This window comes from Nelumbo lutea, chromosome 7 (genome assembly GCF_056320005.1).
Source record: "Nelumbo lutea isolate HS-2025 chromosome 7, American lotus-T2T, whole genome shotgun sequence".
Classification (NCBI taxonomy): Eukaryota; Viridiplantae; Streptophyta; class Magnoliopsida; order Proteales; family Nelumbonaceae; genus Nelumbo; species Nelumbo lutea.
Window position 1 is genome coordinate 17,505,324 of NC_142690.1, and position 23,803 is coordinate 17,529,126.

General features: G+C 40.4%; 1 protein-coding gene and 1 long non-coding RNA gene across 3 annotated transcripts in view; one reads left to right on the forward strand and one right to left on the reverse strand.

Moving 5' to 3' along the window:
• The window catches only part of LOC148845403 (DNA/RNA helicase protein), a 28,488-nt gene extending 15,508 nt beyond the window's left edge, over nucleotides 1–12,980 (forward strand). For both annotated transcript variants that reach the window (XM_088956257.1, XM_088956258.1), the window contains one exon: nucleotides 11,765–12,980. In XM_088956257.1, coding sequence (XP_088812383.1) covers nucleotides 11,765–12,564 — 800 coding nt within the window. In that variant the 3' untranslated portion in view covers nucleotides 12,565–12,980. The remainder of the gene's footprint in view (nucleotides 1–11,764) is intronic.
• Nucleotides 12,981–21,146: 8,166 nt separating this feature from the next.
• LOC148845404 (uncharacterized) lies at nucleotides 21,147–22,658 on the reverse strand. Its single transcript, XR_016102550.1, has 3 exons — nucleotides 22,519–22,658; nucleotides 21,923–22,397; nucleotides 21,147–21,821 (listed from the first exon to the last, which is right to left on the reverse strand). It is a non-coding gene; the product is annotated as an uncharacterized LOC148845404 (long non-coding RNA).
• Nucleotides 22,659–23,803: the final 1,145 nt, after the last annotated feature.

A 23,803-nucleotide genomic window follows, 5' to 3' on the forward strand; every position in this document is an offset into this window, starting at 1 on the left:
CTCAGTGGACAGTTTGGTTGGCAACACCAATCATTGTTTCATGGACAGACATGGAAATCAGAATCTGATATGTCTGGGAGTCTGACTCTGCAAGGTGAAGAAACAAGGACTTGAGGACATATCTTTAGAAAAGTACAAAGTATTAAAACACTCCATATTTTGTTGTAGTTTAACATTACTAGCCTATAGAAAAAGGTCTAAAAGACTATGTTTGCTTCTTAACAACATCTTATAGAAAGAATGACAATCATTATGTACATTGTTGAAAAGGAGAAGAAGAAAAAAGTCAAGTGGAAGTGTCCTTCAAAATTCTATGGGGTCTCAGAGTTTGACACATGTCTGACACTAACACTTCATCCATTTAGGAGAGTCCATGCAACACCGCCACTAACATGGCTCTGTGACAGAAATATGGTAGGTTGTGTAAGGAAGTTCTTTATTTAACCTGATTAGGAAACTCTTCCATTTTATAATGCTTGAATAAGTAGTAACAGTATTTCATGCCTTCTATCATATTTAAACAGCACATATGGAATTTATTATTTTTAATTGATTTTCCATTTTTGTTATTTTTAATAGGTTAGTTAGTTTATGACATTATGTCAGTGAAATGTAATGTTCTTTTCCATACTATTAATCTTTAGCTTCTCAAGATGAGGAAAGCAACAATATGAAGAAGGTAAACTAATGACAAAATATATGAAAAAGTATAAAATACAAGGCTAGGAGATCAAACCGGGAACACTATCAAAATAAAAAAAAAGGGTGGGGGAATTAATAAAAGTGCATGTAATGACTCTTGTTCTGTAGGATAGATGAGCGCCAATATAAAGGCATAGAAACTTTTTTTATTTTTTTGTCTCTAATTTGGTGTCAAATATAAAGGCGTAGTTACTCCTTCAATGCTGACCTGGAAGCAAATGAAAAATCAATGGAAAAGAAACCAAGATTCTTCATATTCTTGAACCAATGGAAATTTTGTAATTTTTGGATCATTTGACTTTTAGTATTTTTTATTTGTGTAAATTTTTTTTAGTTTATTAATGCCTCAAGTTTTATTTGACTTTTAGTATTTTGTAAATTATCTTAGAGGGTTAATTTAGTTGATAGAGTTTTATTTGAGAGTTTTTGAAATTTTGAAAATGTTAAAGATACAATCATGTCATTTATCTTCTATCCTATTTCTTAGGGGTCAATACTTGTCTGTTTTGAATGAATTTAGTGCCATTAGGTAATTGAATCATCTATCCAACGAGACCAATATATTGTAAATATGACATGTTTTGAGGAGTTGGTCATTTGGCAGGGTTTCAGTCATTGCCAGGATTTGAGTTTTGGTCACTCCTGGAATTGTTTTTGGTTTTTAATTTGTTTAGTTGTAATAAGATGAATGGTGTTATTTCAGTTATTTTAAACGTAGTCATTATTTGAGTGTCCACATGGATTACCTATTATATTGCCTTAGTTTGAAAGTGTGTAGAGGTTATTTTGGGTGAGTTCTTGGGCCTAAATTGGACCCTGTAAAGGTAGACCCAAGATCTGTGATTAATCTATAAATAGAATTATTATAATTGAAACTTTAGATTTGAATTAATGAAATGAAAGTTTATTTTGAACCTTGAAGTTGCTTGCAGCTAATGGTGCGATCTTTCTCTTTTCTCTCTTTTTCTCTTGATAGTGCACTGTTTCTTTTCTTCATCTCTTTTCAGATTGGGATTTCTTCCTCTTAAGTGATATCCTTCATTCTCTTTCTTTACCTACCACATTCATCCTTGTAAAATTTTCTCCTTCCTGTCCTATGTCATCCTTTCTATGTTTGTCTATTAAGCAAGTCATGTTAGAATTTACGATGTTGTTATGTTGTTTCATAATTTATCCTAATTCATTACTATTTTATTACTTTTCTCATTTTAATTAGAGTAGTCGCTCAAGATTGAACAGACACTTAAAAGGAGAAGAAAAAAATAAGAAAAGAAGAGGGAAGAGAGAGAGAGAGAGAGAGGGAGAGAGAGTTGGGTTGATGTTTGAAACAGCTGCCCCCCTCTTAAATTTATATACATAGTATCATACTTGTAAAAGGACTGAATTGCTTACATGGCAAGATAAGATAATATAAGATAAAGAAAAAAGACTAATCCTAATCTTATCATAAAGAACTAATCCTAATCATAACTTATTGCTGACATACGAACAATGGGGACCAGCTTAGTGGGGTCCACATTAGTGTTCTCTATAATTAGTTTGTTAAAAACTTATAATTCAGTAAAACATAATTTTATTATATGACATAGTTGTTATTCTTAACATATTTGTGAAACATATATTTCATATCCCCATTAAATAATTATTTCTTATTATTGTGTATTTATTATTATATGTTTAATTTATTCTTTAAAACATTAAAAATAAATTTATTTTCTAAAAAATTAAATGCATTTGTTGATTGGGGGCCTATAATCAATAAACCATTTTTTCTTCATCGAAGTATGGTTTAAGGGTGTTTTCTATACCTCATGAACTTTTTTTCCTCAATTTGATATTGGTTACATAGGTGCAATTTCCCGGTTCCGGATCTGCTACCCACTTTGGCCTCCCCACATGTCTCCCCACGAACCACAAAGAGGACACCTGTCCTATGACATGGGTCCAAAGTTCCTATGTGCGGACATAAGAGAGCGGACGTTAAATCCATTCTTTTAAATGATTCAATAACATTAAAAAGAAAAGAGAATCCCCACTAAACAATTGAATGTACGTTTCTGAACTCTGAGTCTCTTCTCCCATTGAACAGAATGGTGGACTTCTTGTAACAGAACAGCAGCATCCTCTCTTCAGTTCTCCGCTGTTTTGAACCTGTAATATTATTTTCCACCAAATAGAAGGAAGGTTTCTCTTGTAGCAGAACGGCAGCATCCTCTTCAGTTCACCATTATCTTGAACCAAAATAATCCTTTCCATTGAACAGAATGGTGGATTTCTCTTGTAATAGAACCACCAGTTTCCTCTCTTCAGTTCTCTGTTCTCTTGAATTAAAGAATACCTGCATTTCAAACAGGCCCTCCGGAGAAGCTCACTGCTTCCTTCAAACTGAGTGAAATTCCATGTAGCATTCGATTAAGAAGAGGAGCTCACCACTATAAGCCATGGGAGGAACAGGGCGGAGGGAGAAGAGGATGGGTTAGGGGAAAGGGAGCCAAAAAACTTTGGGTTTATTTATGTCTAACGGAGGAACACGATAGAGCCAGAAAGAAGAGTTCACCGCCATGAGCTATGCGAAAACAGAGCAGAGGAAGAAGATGATAGGTTAGGGTTCAGGCTGTTGTTTGATTGGGAATGGGAAAAGAAGAGAACCAAAAATTTTTGCTTAATTACAGGACAGTTAAGGGCGGCAGCTTGGACACACATGTAAGTGGGGCTTTGCTTGCACATGGGAGCTTTAGGCCCATGTCATAGGACAGGTGTCCTCTTTGTGGATCGTGGGGAGAGATGTAGAGAGGCCGAGGTGGGTCGCAGATCCGGAGCCCAATTTCCCTGACATTTTACCAAAATTTGGAATTTCTATATTGCAGGGTTTTTTTTTCTCCCCTTTGTGGAATAAGGAATTTTATTAAAATTTCCTGAAAATTGGAAACTATGGTACTAGACCTGTAAGATTGCAACTCTTCAATGATCTTAAAAGGGTCCATTTTCTTTCACCTGCTAGAGCTTAATCATTATACTTGGTTATCTTTCTGGTTGTTTCCTACCAAAACATCTTCCAGTCTGCTAGCCACCTAGTAGCTTGTAGCCTTGTACATTCCTGGAGAAATTCTCATGAAAAACTGTTATGAAAAGATAAACATGTCTATGTTGAGAAGAAACTGCAACTTTTCATACAAAAAAGGAAAAGAACAGGAAAAGAACGAAAAGGTAAAAAAGAAACTGTCATATGTAGGGGGAAGTCACTCATCTCTTCCACTGCTTAGACCCAAGAGATTAGGTAATGCTTCTTTGGATTGGATGACCTCAAATGATTGGACCTTGGGTGGGACCAATCGAGATATTGTATCAGTAGCTGTTTGAGAATTACTACTATTTTTCAGAACATGGATGGTGATTTGGGAAGGACTATGTTTGGAGATTAATTGCGTCTTCTGTGCCTTAAGCCTGGCAGCTACTCTTCTAAATGATGAAGGGCTCATTTTCTCAAGAACCAATTGGACCATTATTTTCTTCATTAAGTGGTGTCAGATTCTCTTCTGTTTTCTTTCTTTCTCTAGTCTCCACATGGCCAGCTAGAAAAGGAAAAAAAAAATTAAAATAAAGATTGTTTGTGCCTCCCTCCTGTATACAGCAGGATTTAACAATAGCACTCATCAGATTAGCAAATTAAAACATGCCTTCATTCCCTTCTCTTTTCCCTGATTTTCCCTCAGGTGTATTTGAGCTGATGAGTGATGACACCACTAATTCAATTATTGACTGTAGAAAAGCAAAAGGGATCCTTGGTATTGTTTCAAGTGTTGCTTTCCGTTTACTAGGGTGTTGTGTAGTTTACACATAAATTTCCTTAGGATCTGTTTGATTGCTGGGAAAATTGGGCTGAGAAAGGATGGGATGAGAAGAGGAAAAATTATTTTCTCATTTAGTTATAATGCATTTGTTTGCTGAGAAAATCCACTTTCCAGTGTTTGTTTTTCAAGAAAAATCATTCCCTCTCTCTCTTCACTCCCCCCTTAGTCCAAACAGAGAAGAGACGACTGTTCATCTTCTCTTTCTTCCAACCGAAACCTGAGGAGGTCGGCACTGTTTATCTTCCTCGTCTGGACATAGCGAGCTGGCGGCGGAAGTTCTCAGCTCGGTAACCTTCTGTTATGGACGCCTTCCTCGGGAAGACGTACCATCGCCGCCGGCAGCAACAGGCCCCGGGCCCACCGCCAGCAGCAGCAAGGATTCAGTGATGCTCATCCTACCCAGTTCGGCAACAACAGCCTTATCTAGATTAGATTAGCTCATTTTGCTTGTTCTTATCTTATTGTTCTTATCTTTTATCTTATCTTGTTAATAGCTTATCAGATTAGGATTAGCTTAGCTTATCTTATCTTGTTAGTAGCTTATTAGATTAGGATTAGCTTATCTTATCCTTAGCAAGATAAAACTGGAAGTCTCCCTATTCAGCAAGGAGACTCCCTTTGATTAGGACTCTTGTAATCTCCTATTTAAGGAGACCCCATTATTGAATGAGATAGCAAATTATTCAGTCAAGAGTGAGTTAGGAGAGTTGGTGATCTCTTGGACAAATCACCGAAGGTGTCAAGATAGGTTCATCACGAGCAGGAAGGAACAAGGGAAAACAGGAGGTTTTCCCCGTGGACCGACCCGTGACGAGATCCTATTCCCGGGCCCTCAACAACTTGGTATCAAAGCAAGGCGTCATGGGAGATCAGGAGCAGCTACCTTCCAGGGTCCACGACCTCGAGCACCAACTCGTGGAGACCAGCTCCGAAGTTCGTGAGATCAAAGGTGAAGTGCGAGAACTGCGACGACTAATGGAGATGTTTCCTTCCAGCAGGGAAAGGAACTCTGACGGAGGGACAACAGTTAACGACCGCCGGCCAGATCTGCCAGAGTCTTTTGGCGAATAGCAGTCCGTCGGCCATGGAGCAACCATCATCCCCAAGTACAGCAGGCTGGAGTTCCCATCGTACAACGGCAACGGAGACCCCCTAGGTTGGTTGTATCATTGCGAGCAGTTCTTTCGGAATCAACAGACAAATGACCAGGACAAGGTAAGCCTAGCCGCCTTTCATTTAACAGAAGAAGCACAACTTTGGTTTTATCGGTTAGAGCAAGAAGAACCCGCGCTCAGTTGGCCCCAGTTTAAATCCTATTGCCTTCTTCGGTTCGGACCCCCATTGACCAGCAACCCACTGGGCGAGCTAATTAACCTTAAACAGACCGGAACAGTTGCTGAATACCAGCGGCCGTTCCAAACCCTCCTCGCGAGGGCATCCTCCGTGCGACCAGACCAGCAAGTCGATATGTTCACAGTAGGGTTAGCAGAACCCCTGCGAGTGGATGTCGAGATGCAGAATCCCCCAAATTAGGTCACAGCCATGAACTTAGCCCGTGCATTTGAGCGCAAGCTGCAGCTCAGCCGTGGGATTTTTAATGTGGGTCGTCCACCGAACTCGTGGGTGCCCCCAAGACCAGCAGCAACGACCCCCTCTTCTGCTACCAGCCGGGAAATGAAGCCTCCCACGACCACCACCTCTAGAGCAGTGACAAGTATAGGCAGTAACATGGTCACTCCTCCCATCAAGTGCTTGACCAGGGCAGAAATGGCAGAGCGCCGAGCGAGAGGTCAATGTTTCAACTGTGATGACCTCTACTTGGCAGGACATAGATGCAAGAGGCTTTTTTGCCTTCTCATAGATGAGCAAGAGGAGGAGGAAGGGGAACCCGTCACATTCGAACCAGAGATCTCTCTCCATGCGATCACCAGTATTAAAACCTCTCAGACCATGCAGTTACAGGCATAGATCGCAGGTTAGCCGGTGCACATTCTCGTCGATTCAGGGAGCACACACAACTTCATAAGTGAACATGCAGCCCTGCAGTTAAAACTACCAATGGAACTCCGGCCGCGACTACAGGTAGCCGTCGCAAATGGTGAAAAAGTTCACAGTCCAGGGATTTGTAAGGACGTCCCAGTACAGGTCAATTCTGAACTAATTCTTGTTGATTTATTTGTACTCTCATTGGATGGGTTCGATATTGTTCTTGGGGTCAAATGGTTAATTACCCTAGGCCCGATTTTGTGCGACTTCAGCGCACTCACCATGACCTTCCACCTGAATGGCAAGCAAGTTTCATGGCACGGTTGCAGGGTTAAAGAAAAGACACAGCAGGTTCATGCACTACAGACAGAATCGGCAGCCATGGAAAAACTTCTCGCCGAGTTTTCAGATCTATTCCAGGAACCGAAGGGCCTTCCCCCTTCCCGATCTTGCGACCATCGTATTCCTTTGGTGGCGGGTTCAGCACCAGTCGTTGTCAGACCTTATCGCTACCCTCACTTACAGAAGGATGAGATAGAAAAACAATGTACAGCGATGCTGAACCAAGGGATCATACGCAAAAGTCACTCCCCCTTCTCTTCGCCGGTTCTGTTGGTGGCGAAGCAGGATGGAACGTGGAGGTTCTGTGTTGACTATAGAGAACTCAATGACCGGACGATCAAAGATAAGTTCCCTATTCCCGTTGTTGACGAACTACTGGACGAGTTGCATGGTGCCCAGTATTTCTCTAAGTTGGACCTCAGGTCCGGATATTTCCAAGTTCGCATGGCTCCCGGTGACGTGAAGAAGACTGCTTTTCGCACCCACCATGGCCACTTCGAATTTTTAGTCATGCCATTCAGACTCTCCAATGCACCATCTACATTTCAGTCACTAATGAACGAGGTATTCCAGCCCCATCTGCGCAAATTTGTTTTAGTTTTCTTTGATGATATCCTCGCTTACAGCAAATCATGGGTAGAGCATGTCCACCATCTGAGGACCGTTTTCGTACTCCTACGCCAACACAGCTTATTCCTGAAACGGTCCAAGTGCTCCTTCGGGGAGCGACAGGTTCTTTACCTGGGCCACATCATCCATGGGCAGGGTGTAACAGTTGATAGTTCCAAGATTCAAGCTATAACAGAATGGCCCAAACCTTAGTCCGCCAAGGCCTTACGTGGGTTCCTCGGTTTAACGGGTTACTACCGCAAATTTGTACAGAACTATGGAGTGTTGGCAGCCCCGTTAACCAACCTATTGAAAAGAAACTCCTTCCGGTGGGACGACGCAGCTGATGAAGCTTTTCTGTCACTACGAAATGCACTGTCTTCAACCCCTGTCCTGCAATTACCTAATTTCGCCCTCGAATTTACAGTGAAGTGCGATGCTTCCGGAGTGGGTATCGGGGCCGTACTACAGCAGCAAGGGCACTCGATCGCTTTCTTCAGCCGCAGATTGGCTGACCGGCATCTGAAGCTTCCAGCCTATGAGCGCGAACTAATCGGCCTTGCCCGAGCCATCCAGCACTGGAGGCCGTATTTGTGGGGGCGGTCGTTCATCGTCAAAACTGATCATTACAGCCTCAAATACCTGTTAGAGCGTCTCACCACTTCACCTCAGCAGCATTGGGTTAGCAAACTGCTCAGGTTTGACTTTCGGGTGGAATATAAGGCGGGATCCTCTAATCGCGCAGCTGATGCCTTGTCTAGGCAAGAAGAAGACGTGATGGTTCTATGTAGCATTTCCCAACCTCGGATCTCTTTGTTTGACTACATTAAGAAGGTAGCACCACAGTCCCCAGAATGGTCGCTCTTATTGCAGAAGATCCAGACTGGCACGGCCGACCCCAATTGGTCACTTCACGATGGGTTGGTACTGTATAAGGGACGAGTCCATCTTCCAGCAGATTGCCCGTTGATTCCCACCATCATCACCAGCATCCATAACTCCACCCACGAGGGCATTCAAAAAGCACTATACCACGTCCGGTCTGATTTCCATTGGCGAGGTATGAAGACTTCTATTTGAGATTTTGTCCAGAATTGCTCCACATGCCAACGGCACAAATGGGAAAACCTACACCCGGCAGGCCTCCTTCAGCCCCTTTCCATCCCATCGTAGATCTGGGCCATCTCCATGGACTTCATTGAGGAACTTCCCAAGGTAGGGGGCAAATCAGTTCTCTTTGTGGTAGTCGACCGCTTCTCTAAATACGCGCACTTCATTCCTCTATCACACCCGTACAGTGCCACTTCGGTTTCCCTCGCCTTCTTTACACATATCTTTCGCTTACATGGGTTGCCGGAATCCATCGTCCGCGATAGAGACCCGGTCTTCACTAGTGCCTTCTGGAAAGAGTTATTTCGACTACACGGCACCACCCTGGCCTACTCATCAGCTTACCGGCCACAAATCGACGGTCAGACGGAAGTGGTTAACCACACTATCGAGATGTATCTCCGTTGTTTCGTAGGCGATCAACCTCGACGGTGGTTGGAATGGCTTCCTTGGGCCGAGTACTGCTACAACACAGCCTACCATTCCTCCCTCGGCATGACTCCCTTTCGCGTCGTTTACGGCAGGGATCCTCCCCGCTTGCTGTCCTACGAGCCTGGATCTACTCGCTTGGACGCAATCGATCACTCCTTACAGGACCGCGACGCCCTCCTCGCCGACGTCCGCATTCACTTACAGCAGGCCCAGCTCCGCATGAAGCTCCACTATGATAAGCACCACTGGGAACTGTCGTTCGATCCAGGACAATTTGTTTGGTTGAAGCTCCAGCCCTACCGACAGCGCTCCTTGCGCCACAAGGCTGCCCCAAAGCTGGCCCCTAAGTACTATGGGCCCTACAAGGTTCTGCGGCGGATTGGCAGTGTGGCCTACCAGCTGGAATTTCCAGAGACTAGCCGAATTCATGATGTCTTCCACATCTCCTTCTGAAACCGTTTACGGGTGTTCCCCCAGACCAAGTTCCCTCCCTGCCACCCTTGAAAGATGGCAAACTGGTTCCCCAGCCTAAAACTGTTACCCGCTCTCGTTTTAATCGTGGAATCCTTGAAATCTTGGTGGAATGGTGTGATCTACCACCAACAGAAGCCACATGGATCCCGTTGGCAGAGTTCCAAGCCACATATCCAGCTTTCGAGCTTGAGGATAAGCTCGTAGTCCAGGAGGGGAGTAATGTTATGGACGCCTTCCTCGAGAAGACGTACCATCGCCGCCGGCAGCAACAGGCCCCGGGCCCACTGCCAGCAGCAGCAGCAAGGATTCAGTGATGCTCATCCCACCCAGTTCGGCAACAACAGCCTTATCTAGATTAGATTAGCTCATTTTGCTTGTTCTTATCTTATTGTTCTTATCTCTTATCTTGTTAATAGCTTATCAGATTAGGATTAGCTTAGCTTATCTTATCTTGTTAGTAGCTTATCAAATTAGGATTAGCTTATCTTATCCTTAGCAAGATAAAACTGGAAGTCTCCCTATTCAGCAAGGAGACTCCCTTTGATTAGGACTCTTGTAATCTCCTATTTAAGGAGACCCCATTATTGAATGAGATAGCAAATTATTCAGTCAAGAGTGAGTTAGGAGAGTTGGTGATCTCTTGGACAAATCACCGAAGGTGTCAAGATAGGTTCATCACGAGCAGGAAGGAACAAGGGAAAACAGGAGGTTTTCCCCGTGGACCGACCCGTGACGAGATCCTATTCCCGGGCCCTCAACACCTCCCTCTCAGGCTTATTGTCTCCCCTCTCTGAACTTCTCATCATCTCGAAGCTCTCGACAAAGGCGGTGAACCAGCAACGGGCGGCGGCTACCCCTTCCTCTTTCACCCTCTTGTTTCTTCTCGATTGCCGCTGCAAGGGGAAATGCATAAGAAAGCAAAAAAGACAGCTTTGTTTCTGTTTATTCACCGTCGAACAAGAGACTGTCAGGGGTATGATCTGAAAATCAGGGAAGACCCGATGAGCTTTCGGACGGGGAGTCTTCCGGAGACGCTTGGGATTCACTGCAAGGACAATGTCCACTGCCGCTGCTCTATTTTCGCCGGAGAAGGTGTTCAACAGCCATTCAATGGAAAGAAGTGAGGGCAGAATGGGATGGAAAGAGAGGAAGAGGGAGGATGGTCGGTTGAAGCAAAGATAGAGCAGCGCCACTAGAAGTTGTAGCGGTGGTGGCTGTTTCAGTCGCACTGCTCTGGTTTGCCACATTCAAGAGGAAGATGCCGATGAACAAACTTTGAAGACTTTTCCCTTGTGAGATTACGAGAAGAGTGGGGGTGAAGCCGGTGTGAGGTAGCCACCGCTCCTAGTTTTCGAGCAAGGGAGGACGATGATGAATAGGCGAAGCCAAAAAATTCCTCTACCTTTGGGGTCCGAATGGGGAAGAAGAGGAATCGTTCCCTGTCGACTTCTTGCTCTGACAAAACCCGCCCAATTTTCTTAGTCTTTTCTTTTCCCACCGGGGCCGCACTGTTTTGGTGCAATCCCGCTCACTTCATTTTGGGATCCTATGTCCCTCTCATTTCTCATCCGAAAACACTATTTACCAACAAACAAACACAAGAAATGGAGAATCATTCGGGAATGCTTTCTCAGTAAACAAACAGACCATTAAGTTCCATTCTATCTTACAATGTAGCCTTTCTTGTTATTGACAATTCCGGGATCACTGAATTAAGTTTTTCTTATTTATTCTTTTTGGGGATGGGAAAGAGTTCAGATAATCAGCAAGGAGTGCCTTAATGGTAGAAAATGGTATTATTTGTGTAGAAATTTTGGATACTTGCTTAGGGTTTGAGGAATGCCGGTGGTACTTTATTTTGTACCATACAGTAATCATTATGCACCACATCTGGAGTATTTGTCAATCCAAGTAGGTCCCTATTTTTCTACCAGACAGGTTACACAATGTTTCACCATGTGATGTCAGATGCATTTCTACCAGATACAAGAAAGTTTTTATCCTGACTATCATTCTTATGGATTAACTTGCTTATTGTTATTAATATTCTTGCTTTTTTAGGCATGAATACTTTTCATGTAAATAATGTAGGCTATATTGAAAGGTTGATAGAGTTTCTTGGGCACGTTCAAATGTAATAATTTAGATGCTTATTATTCTTACTATCTACTTTAGTTCCTGTCAGGGATGAGTTCTAAAATATGATATTGTTCTCATATGGTTTTTATCTACTTCTAATTAATGCTTGAATTCTGCAGATGTAACAAATAATCCAGAATTGTTGCAAAAGCTGCTCTCAATGCTACAAGATGGAGACGACTTTGATTGTCCAATTTGCATTTCTCCACCAACTGATATTGTCATCACATGTTGTGCTCACATCTTTTGCCGGACCTGTATACTGAGAAGCCTCAAACGCCCCAATGCCTCTTGTCCCCTCTGTCGAAGACCACTAAGAGAATCAGATCTATTTTTGGCTCCACCAAGACCAATAGATGGTGACAACCAAGATATTCCTTCTAGAACCACTTCTTCCAAAGCGTCTACCCTCTTGAAACTCCTGGTGAGATCCAGGAATGAGAATCCTTCTAAAAAGTCTGTTGTATTTTCCCAGTTTAGTAAGATGCTGATATTACTTGAAGAGCCACTGAAGGAAGCTGGTTTCAGGATTTTGAGGTTGGATGGGTCAATGAGTGCAAAGAGGAGAGCTCAAGTGATCAAAGAATTTGGAGATCAAGGTCAAGAAGCACCAACAGTATTATTGGCAAGCCTCAAGGCTTCGTGTGCAGGGATAAATCTGACAGCGGCATCAAGAGTTTACCTAGTGGAGCCATGGTGGAATCCAGCAGTTGAGGAACAGGCCATGGACCGTGTACACCGAATTGGGCAGAAAGAGGATGTTAAGATTGTGAGGTTGATTGCCAGGAATAGCATTGAGGAGAGGATATTAGAGTTGCAAGAGAAGAAAACAAAGTTGGCACGGAATGCTTTTGGGAGGAACGGCAAAGATCGGAGACAAATCGGTATGGAAGACCTATGTACTCTCATGGCATTGTGATCTCTTGCATTATAGGCATATACATATGCATGTTCATATAGCAATATTTTCTTTACCATTACTCAACCCATGTCCATAAGCTATTTTTTGTAGTCACCAGAAGCTGTTTTGCTGATTCCTACTGGATTGTCCCACACTTCCATAGTAGTATGCATATTCTGGACATCATGGATTGTTAACACTAATAGGAGGATGTCGAGGAAGCCGATTCCTACATGAATATGTTTGGCCAAGTGACACTTTTGCATACAAAGAAAGAGAGGAAATATGATATGATTTTTGGAATCTTTCTAGAGTGGTTTTTATTGAGCTGATATTTTTAAGATTCCTCTTGAAGGTAAAATATAACCAAGATATTGTTACATTTCTACATTTCCTTGAGCCTATACACATCTCTAGTGCATATCAGAACTGAACGCATTATCTTCCTCGTCATTTTTGAATGTTTGCTTTTTGCTCGGAAGTTGGTGGTCAGAGACGAGACAGCCAAATGAACATCAGAAAGCAGCAGAACATGCAGTTAATATCTTCCCTTCTACCTATACGGCTATACCTTTGAGAAGAGAAGTCCATTACAGGCATCTCAAAAAATTAAATGACAGTTGAGAAAATTTCTTGATTAGCCTAGCAAAAGAACTCACTTTAACAGGGAAGGAAGATTTTAATATTTTATATCGAAGACGTTGGTTAGAGTTTACCTAATGAATGAGACGGTAATCCATTCCATCCTCAGAGTTCAAAATCAAATTGTCTGTTCTAACTAGATAAGACAACAGATAATGTACCCATCTTTAATGGATGTTTTGCCATCAGTAGTAGCAAAAAAGAATGACGGGTTGTTGTGTAAAAGGAAAAAACAATGAAGAAAAGTAAAGAAAATAGGAGTAGGATATTTATATTACCACAGGTGACTAATTCTAAAACAGAGAACCCAAAGATATTAAGAACTCAGATTACCAAGAAAGCAGCGATTCACATGCAATATCTGTGTAGATAGATATGATTGTCAATGAGCCTCGACTGTCTCGTTTTCACTTCAATCTACTGTCCATATGGGCTTGCCAATATCTTAATAGCTTCTCTAAAATTGCTTCTCAATTTGTAGGGAGGCTTTTCAGACAAACGCAACAACCGTTGTCACGTACATGGATCTTGTGGCCAATCAAGCAAGTCAATTGGATTGGGAATCCTCTTAAATGGCCACATGTTTCTTTCTTCACTCCACTTCAGCCCAATACTCCACATGTATTGAAGCCATGTTCCAATTTAAAAGGAAATTTCATCTGGACATGTCAAGGGATTCTAAGTGGAAATTTGCCCAACATATGGAGCTCTTCTATGCCCTAAATGATATTCCACATGGTAGAATTTAGGGGCATTAACAGAAGCTACCTAGAAAGTTATTGAACCCAAATGCTTGCATCTCTCTCTCTCTCTCTGGCCTCAGTTGATCCAAATATTGGACCCAACTCCCAAGCAAGGTTCAAAATATCGATATGCTGGTAGGGGTGTATCGGGCGAATCGATACTTTGTTTTTATTTTTCTTTATTTTTTTCTAAAACTGGTTTAGGGGGCTGGTTTAGGGCATCACCCCCTGAACTGGTCAGACCCCCGATACACCCACTGTAGGGACATATCAGAAGGGTCTTAAAGCGATACGCATCGGCTGATATGGGCCGATACGTGTCAATACTTTAAACTTTGCTCCCAAATGAACATTTGCCCAACAAAACTTCTGCAAGTTGTGCAGCCCAAAGTTTCTGAGCTGGACTCCACTCAACCATATAATGAGGTCATAAGGGTTGGTGCAATTTATGCAGTTGTTGTTAAGAAGCATCATGAGATCTCTTAACAACCATCCCCATATCAAAGAAGAAAGATTCTTATCAAAGTAGCGTGCATACAATCTAAGCCCACTCTTTTATTGGACTTAACACTTGTATGCAAATCTGGCTCAACCAACATGCCTAGAAGTCAAAAAAGGTTGGTAAACGATTTTTTTTTTTTTTTGGGTAGATGATTAAGTCTAGTGTATTGGAGGCTTTTATTGATCTTGCAAAATATGGGGTGACAGATAACTTTCTGCACTAACCAATAGCAATCTGCCACACCATCCTAACTTTAATTTTGAAATGGGAAGTGCAGGTTGGCGTGGCAAATTTCCATTGATTGGTGCAGAAAATGATGCAGAGGGGTAGTTCTGGGAATATAGCACTTTTATTGTGGAGAGAGAGAGAGAGTATTGGGGAAAAACTATATTTTTATTATGTTATTGGGAGTGAGATAATTTAAGAGAGGGAGAAAGGAGATATTATAGGAAGAAGTGGTGATCAATAATATGAGATAGTTAAGAGAATTTTTAAGAGGAAGAGATGTTTGTGGGAGAAGTTTTAGGTATCATGTATTGGAGCTTAAAAAAGGTAAGGTTTCAAAGAATAACATATATTGGATGACATGATAGGAAAAAACTTACAACTAATCAACTTGTATTATAAAAGTAAAAATAAATCAGCTGGATTTTCACCAAATTCCATGGGGAATAATAACTGGTCAAAGTCATTCCGGTATCATATCTTTCAAGTATGATAGTTTTTTATTTCCATCATCCATAGAAATAATTATTATATCATGTTTATTTATTTTTCTAAATATGATTAATATTAATTAATGACATCTATTGATGAACTTTTCAGCTACAATCTACATGTACCGCAGAAAAGCATAGACGTGAGCATTATCTTTCCGATTTAACCCCGTAAAGAGACAAATCGCTGACTGTTCGTCTGTTCCCTCGTATAAATGCCCTAATGGGCAAGCCGTTAAGGCTGGACCCACCTACCTTTTGTGGGTGCACGAGACACGTGGCGAAGGACACGTGTCAAAAAAAATTTCTGTTCAGCTCTTGCCACTCTTGCGTCGGCTTGTCACTTGTGGTGATCGCAATAACTCTACGTGTCAAGAAAAATTTCTGTTCAGCTCTTGCCACTCTTGCGTCGGCTTGTCACTTGTGGTGATCGCAATAACTCTATCCAAAACTAAACACCGACGTTGACGCGAACGACCATCTTTTTGGTCGGCTATACCCGTAATTATGTATTTATTTCTTAAAATGACTAAATACACCTTGTCCTACAGTCAAATTTGTCGGAGTATTCTTTTCTCATACTCCGGTTGTATACTAGTAAAGTATTCGTCAATCCTGACAGTTAGATTCAGAAAGTAGTATTTCTACAGATCAATCGTACTGTTATCCATCAGGTGATGTGGTGGGACCCAGTGTGGGCATGGAGCGGTCTTCTCAGCCTTCTGAAGTCCTTAGATCGGACGGTTGGCCTTACCACTAGCACCCACGTGGATGGGCAAGCGTGTCTAGTGTCTTCCGTTCAGGCGTTCATTGTCTTTACTCTTAAGCGATAAGCTGTTCACCGCAAAGGAAGTATGTAGGTTCGATGCACGTGGGCATGCATAACGACCTCGCGCACCAATCCTTACACGTGGTACACGGAGGAGAAGCAGCGGTAGGCCCCACGCCACACCCAGGAGGAATATTATTTGATCCGACGGCTATGCGACAAGAAGAATGTGGGTCCACCCTTTTTGCATGCGTTTCACGTGTTGCTTACGAGCAAGGTTTCGGCTGTGGAACCAATAAGGTTCCACGCCCCCACACCTTTTACAGTGAGGCCCATAAATTTATTGTTGACGTGGAACCTCAGCATTGGTTCCACAGCCTGCTGATCAGCCACAGCATTCGACTAATCCGAATTCGTTGCTTACATGTGGTCCCGACGAGTTTTTGTGTTGCGTGATGAGAATCAACAAATTCGTTAGTGGAAATTATTTGTTAGTAGCGGAGATTACTTTCTCCATGAGCGTGGTTAATTATTAAGCAAGCCACGTCACCTAACCAGAAAATGACCAAACTGTCCTTGTCTTTTTAACCCTTTCCTTTCTGGTGAACCTAATAGAGAGGGTCAACCGGTCAAACTCAAAACTAAAAAGTCGCCCTCCTTTTTTTCCCTTGTGTACTATATTAAGTATTAACGGATAGAGGGGATATAGCTGTACTTTCGCACGTTACTATTTCCACGAAAGGGATAACTGACGTGGCTTTTACTCTTTCCGATAGGATCGAAGAATGGTCATCATAAAATAGACGCAAAAGACCACGTGTCTGACACACGCGGTTTGTACGTACTTGACGACATTGACACGGCTGCATGTTTTAACACGTGCGAGTCTAAAGCCCCAAGTCCCAAGACCACGTGACGGTTAATTATTTACGGGTTGGATAATGTTGTTTGATTACAAAATGCCCATAAAATTTCCCATTGATTTACTCGACATCCCTACAGGCTACAGCTACGGCCTACGTGCTATATTGCATTACTGCTATCGCCGGGACCTGAACGGCCGGCCTATCAGCCTATTCCGCATTTGGCCTTTCTGCACCGGGAAAGCAAGAAAAGAAACACAAAAGCTGTTTAGAGTTTCAAGTCAGTCCAAGGGTTTAGGTTAAATGGGTCCCACGCAAGTCATTCCCAAACGTTGGACTGGTATCCTTAAAATTCGTATTTGAATCCAAACCGACAGCTAGAAGATGATTACCATAAGTGGGCCCTACTTGAATCTAGTACATATATTATTATCAGGTTAATGGAGCAGGATGATTGGTCAACGGCCGAGATCTACCGCTTCAATAATGGGGTCCGGGTTAATAGCAACCGTCTGATCTAAGATTTTCCTTTTCTTAGATCCCGTTGAGAGTGAAAAAGGCTAAAAAAAAGTTCAAAGGAAATAAAATTACTTCAGACAGTGTTGTGTTGTCGTGCAGCAGCATCTCGAAATCGTGGATGGCCAGAAGACAGGTGCCACGTGTCAGTCTTATAATCCGTTATTTGGTCTTCAAAATCGCCGATTCGTTTGAAGGTTTCCCGCATAGTGTTGGCGCTAGAAAAGAATCTCCCTCCTTTTTTCTGTAGAATTTTTTGAGCCGCAAAATGGAGGGAGACCGGAGACCGGAGATCGGAGGGATCGAACAAAAATGTCGCTGAAGACTTTCATGAAATTACAGAACTGCCCCTACATACAAGCGTAAATACCGAAAATACCCAAAAAGTCGCTGAAGACTTTCATGAAATTACAGAACTGCCCCTACGTACAAGCGTAAATACCGAAAATACCGTTTTGGAGTTTGGACTACGATATGTCAACGTGTTGACATTGGACCGGGTCTACCAAGGCTCCCAGAGCCCGACCCTGTCATATACATGGATTCCGGATATTATCTGGTTTTGGTTTGGGCCGTTCGACGCAAACAGTTTGACGGTTCACCCAGGGTCAAAATTCATAGGCACAAATTACAGTTGGGATAGGTATCAGCTCGGAATTGATATCAATTCACCACCAGGCGTTGGTGCATAGGGTGGGGGTAAATGACATTTTGAAGTATTATAGATCTGTAGTGGAAATCAAAATTTTGCAATTGGCCTAGGGGTGGCAATGAGTCGAGTTTTTCATGAGCTACTCAAGCTCGGCTCGACTCGGTTTCAACTAGCTCGAACCCAATTCAGTAGCTTGATTATTAAATGAGTCGAGCTAGAGCCTATTAGATATCAACTCGTGAGACTCATGAGCGCAACTCATATATATATATATATTTGATATTTAATATATATAATAAAATTATAAAAAATAATATATATAATAAAAATATTATAATTCTTAATTTTTAAAATTTAAAATAAAAATTTTATATACAATTTTTATTTTTATAAAATATTTTTTCTCAAAATCGAGTTCGAACTCAAGATTTTGGCTCGAACTGAGCTCGAGGTGAACTCTAGCCTGGTGCTATTCGGCTCGGCTTGGCTCGAATCCACCCCTAAATTAGTCTGTCCGTACTTTTTCAAAATATAAAAGAAAAAAACAAATTATATGCAAGCAATTTGTAACTAAGGCTGCATTTGCACCGATGTAAATGCTTGGAAGTGACATAATAGTTGAGTGTACATTCTGATTCACTTTTACTCCATAGTCCATATTTTTAAAATGTTGCGTCCTACCTTGTATGTATATATGCAAGAAGATAGTGGTAGGATTATTTATTTAGAAGTGAGATAGAAAGCAAGATAATGTAATCCTCACTTTATATGAGGGAGAATAGAAGTAGGAGAAAGGTGGTGCAAATGTTGCATCAGTTTTTGAAATGAAAATTTCACATTGCAAGTGTACAAATGTGACAAAAAAATCCAAATTTTGCATTATGTAGGAGTGTAAATCATAATTACCAATAATAAACAGTTACAAAACTGAATCAGGTGCAAAATTTGTATCTAATTCATATTTGCATTGCAACCAAGGCTGTGTTTAGAGACAATGCAAATGGAGTGTAAATCCCAGTTCAGGGTAAATTTGCACTCTGGTTCACTTTTGCCTGTGTTTGGCAATATTACATTTATGCATTGATAAATGACATACCAATGCATATTTACATTGATATGCGGGCTTTTGATGAAAAAAGCATATGCTTTGGTAGAATTCATGTTTGCATCCATTGCAGCTAAAAGTCTATTTGGTAAGAAGGTAAATTTATCAGTGCAAAGCTAACCCAAATTTGCAATTTATATGAACCGTTTTATACTTTACATATTTGCATTCTCACTTATTTGCATTATTTCCAAACGCAGCCCAAACTGCAACTTAATGCACTTACCTGAATAAATAATTTACCAAAAAGCAAACGGAGCCATAGTGTTATTTATAAGAAAAATAATAAAAAAAGCCATACAAAAATGTTCCTTACATCGATGCATATATGACTTAGAAGAACCAATGTTTTAAATTGTAAGTTGGAGGATGGCCCAATTTTCTTTCTAGGTGATAATTCATTGGTTCAATCATTTGGATTAAACAGTCCAATTCATGGCATCTGAATAATGAAATCAACCACTAGATTAGAACCATGAAGCTTCTCGATTGGATTAGATCCAATTTTTAAAACCCTAGTAGAGGGGAAGAGAGATCCAAAAGAGGGAGAGATAAAGTTGAACCAGAACGATATTAATTGTGAAGAATAAGAGAGTATAAGAAAGAAGGTTCTATCTATCAATTAGTCTGAAGTTTGAACCATCACGAACAGTTTGAATGAATCACCAATTTTGCTATCGGGGTTTGTGGTTTTTTAGCAGTCAAAAAGGTTTTAGAACTTTATATCGGGCATTTTTGGTATCAGATTTTATTGGGTTTTGGGGTGTAATAGACCCATTTATTCAAGGTGATGGGTCAACCACTCTGACGAGTCAAGGATGGATTGTAAACATTGACAATAACTACTTCATTTAGTATATTTGTATATTATAGTTCGAGGAGGAAGGCATGATAGCTTAAAAACTCGTAGCCAATTAACCAGCGGTAATCAATTATCTGATATTCATTAAAATTGACAAGGAGTCAGATTGGTCAAAATTCTTTTTTGTATCATACCTTTTACGCATCAAAAAATATTTCCGCTATTTACCTTAGATACCATTCTTGCATCATAGATATTTGCCTTTATAATTATTAGTGTATATCAAAAGGCGAGATTTTAAAAACCAACCAACAAACAGAACTATCTTTTCCTCCTATTCATGGATCAGCAATTCAACCGTTTGAGTTAGAGGGGTCAAAACGATTGAGTTCCTTTTATATTATATACTAGTGGGACCCGTGTGATGCACGTGAAAATCTGAAAATTTTAATAATTTTATTTATATTAAATTAATAATCAAAATTTATTGTTAATTAATTAAAAGTATTCAAAGGTATTGTTAATATTTAAATTTTAATAATTGTAATTTCATTTAGTGTTGATTTGTAGAAATTAATTATTGTTAATTTAATATGAACAAATATTTTTTAATAAATTTAGTTTTATTAATAATTTATAGTAATTTTAATAATTGTTATTATTTTTTATTATTTTTAAATGAAAATTTGATTACATTTAACTAAATAAAAATAATTATAAAAACTAATATTTTTATTAATTTCACTAATAATTAACAATTATATAGGAATGACAACGGGGTGGGTTCAAGGCAAGGCACCCCATCTGTGTCCTTGCCCCATAGTCAAAACACTTTACCCCATTTTCACCCTGTCCCTAGTGTTAGGCGGTTTCAAGGCAAGGCAACCACTCCTCAATGTCGGGTGAGTTCAGGGGCAAAGCACTCCACTCCTCATTAAGGTGGGTCCTCGAATTTCCCTGCCCCATCCCCAGTATTGGGCAAGTTCAAGTAGAGGTGTAAATCAGGTCATGCTGGGCCGAGCCTTGGGCCAAGCCAAGTCGTGGAACGGGCCAAGCTACGAGAAGTCCATTTTTAAAAAAATTGAAAAAGATGTTTAAAATTTTATTTCATATGATTTTTTTATGTATACAATTGTTTATATATACAATTAGACCTATTCGTGGGCCAGATAGCCTGATGGCCCGGTTCGACCTGACCCATTATTTTCTAGGCTTGAACAAGATTTTAGACTCATGGGCTCGAGCTCAGGCTTTCTCAAATAAGTTTAGCCCAATACTATTACATATATAAAAAAATACTTATGTTATATAATATGGGGTAAATTACAAAGACCCCTCCTGTACTATGGGGTTTGTGACAAAGACCTCCTGTACTTTGTTTTGCGACAAAGACCCCCCTGTACTATGATCGTGAGACAAAGAACCCCCTTTGACCGTCAAGCTAGATAACAGAATGCATTAAATTACTAAAATACCCCATTAAACTTTTTCTATTTTCTTATTTTTGCCCTTTCTCTTAAAACCTAAACCTATCATTTTCCCTTTCTTCTCTTCTTTCCCCTCCCTCACCGTCCTCTCTCATTCTTTCTCTCTCTCAATTCTCCCAAATGAAAGACGTAATTCTCATAGCCACCGGGGGCCTCCTTGTGGTTTCACTTTTGCTGTGTTGTATTATGCTCTGCATTTTGATCAGGAAAAGAGCGACTCCATATGGGGTCTCCCAGGAGCCTCCGTTCTCCTTGAAGAAGATGTTGGTGAAGGGCGACTAGTCATAGTTGGGGGCGTCATGGGGACCTGAGAGGCCCTAGAAGGGGTTTTCGGTCACCTGGGTGTGTTCCTGCAGATGCTTTAGCATGTTTTTGTCGTAGCTCTGGAATTCTTCTGCTCCTGTAATCTTGCCACCTCCCGCTGACGGCCAAGAAGGGTACCCAAGCTCTCCATCCGGTCCCAGGCTCATTGAAACATCTTGAGGAGATCATAGAAAAAGCAGCCATTGATAAGAACTTGTTCTAACAAATAAATAAATGACATGGGTTGAGACTTGAGAATGAAGATTTGAAGCTTACCACGATTGTAGAGCCCATGAGGTTTGAGAATGAAGATTTGAAGCTCTCCAGAAATTCCTGGTAAACCTGGACCAGAGTCTTCCCATAGAGGATGGGCAAATCGTTCACCGCCAGCAACATACACTCTTTGTAGCGTCGTCCCGACCTGTCGGTGAAGATGTTTGTTGTGCTTCACCAATCTTTGACACCCAATTAGGGAGTTCAATTTTGGTTTGTTTGGCGGCATGGAAGCAGAGAGACACGCGAAGCTTGAGACCCACATCTCGGGCCATCTCTACAAGTTCAAGATATCCCGACCAGTCGTACTTTCCTCTAGCTTCCTTCTTGGCTATCCCCCATCAGATGGGAAATTCGACCCCTTCTACCCCCAAGAGGTTCAAAGCTTTCAGCCTTGCCCCGATTACTCTTACATGGTTCAGTGTGTTGCCGTGGGAAACATCCAGAGGAAGCCCAACAAATAAGCTTAATCCATCCTCTTGCATAAAAAACAATAATTAATTTCAATAGATATACACAGATTTCTTTGATGAATTAAAGTTGAAACCCTAGTTTCTACAATTCAAAATGAATAGAAGGAAAGAAAAAATAACACTTACTAGCTTCGATCCCTTTGGCATTGCCCTCTCTCTGGCAATTTTCATCTATCCGGAGACCTCCGGTTGTGTTGCCTTGAGAGAGACTTGAATTTCAGCTGCTGTTCATCTCCTAGCAAGATTAAAAGAGACCTTATTTTTTTGGTGAAGATTTGCTTGGAACTAAAAATCCCAAGCTTTCGATAAGGTGAATCCGCCATCCCCATATTACAAGGGTAGTATGGAGATTAAAAAATATTACAACGGATTTTTTGGACGAAAAGCTAACGAAAGGGGGTCTTTGTCTCACGGCCATAGTACAATGGGAGTCTTTGTAGCAAAAGAAAGTATAGGGGGGTCTTTGTAATTTACCCTATATATATATATATGCTTCTTAAATTATTAATAAATATCAATTTACTATTAGGAAATATAAATTAGTCTATTAATTTATTAATTTATTGCTAAATTAATATAATAATAGTTTATAAAAGTATATTGAAAATAAGACACTTTGTGTACAGATTGGGCTTTGGGCTTTATATAAGGGCTAGGCTCGGTCTTAAGATCTAGGCTTGATGGTTGGGCCAAGCTCGGGCTCGGGCTCGGGCTTGCATATTTTCTGTTGATAAAGAGGCCCGTGTTAATTATAAAACTATGATTTTTTTATAAATTAAAATTTTTATTTAATTCTAGTCTAGTATAAAAACATATAACATTTCTATATATATTAATATAAAATTTGTTATTTAAATATTATATAATAATATTTACCATATATGCATATAACTTCCAAGTTGAGCTTATTAGGGGTTGTTTAGCTTGGGTCCTATCCACTAAAGCTATCATTGGACTCTAAAAGATTGATACACAATTAGACTTTGGATCTAATTATCCCTGATAATGTGTGGCTAGGCATGGTGCATATTTCAACTAGACCTAACTTAAAAGAATATAATTGCTTGAGCCTGCAAATTTATAGATCTAATTGGGTTAGGTTAAGTTATAAATGGTTTGTTACTTTTTATTATTAATTATTAAAATATTATTAGCCATTAAAATATTATAATTATTAAATTATTGTATTTATTTAAAATACAATAATTTATGAAAACTATCATATTTTCAGAAATATTGCTAATTTCTTGGCTAAAACTAATTGAATGTAATTTTCTGGTAAATAAATATAACTTTTTGGTAATTAAATGTAATTTTCTACTATTTATTGTTTAAATTATAATTACTATTAATTATAGTTTAAAAATATTTATTGCTAATTATATTACTATTAATAATTAAGTACATTATT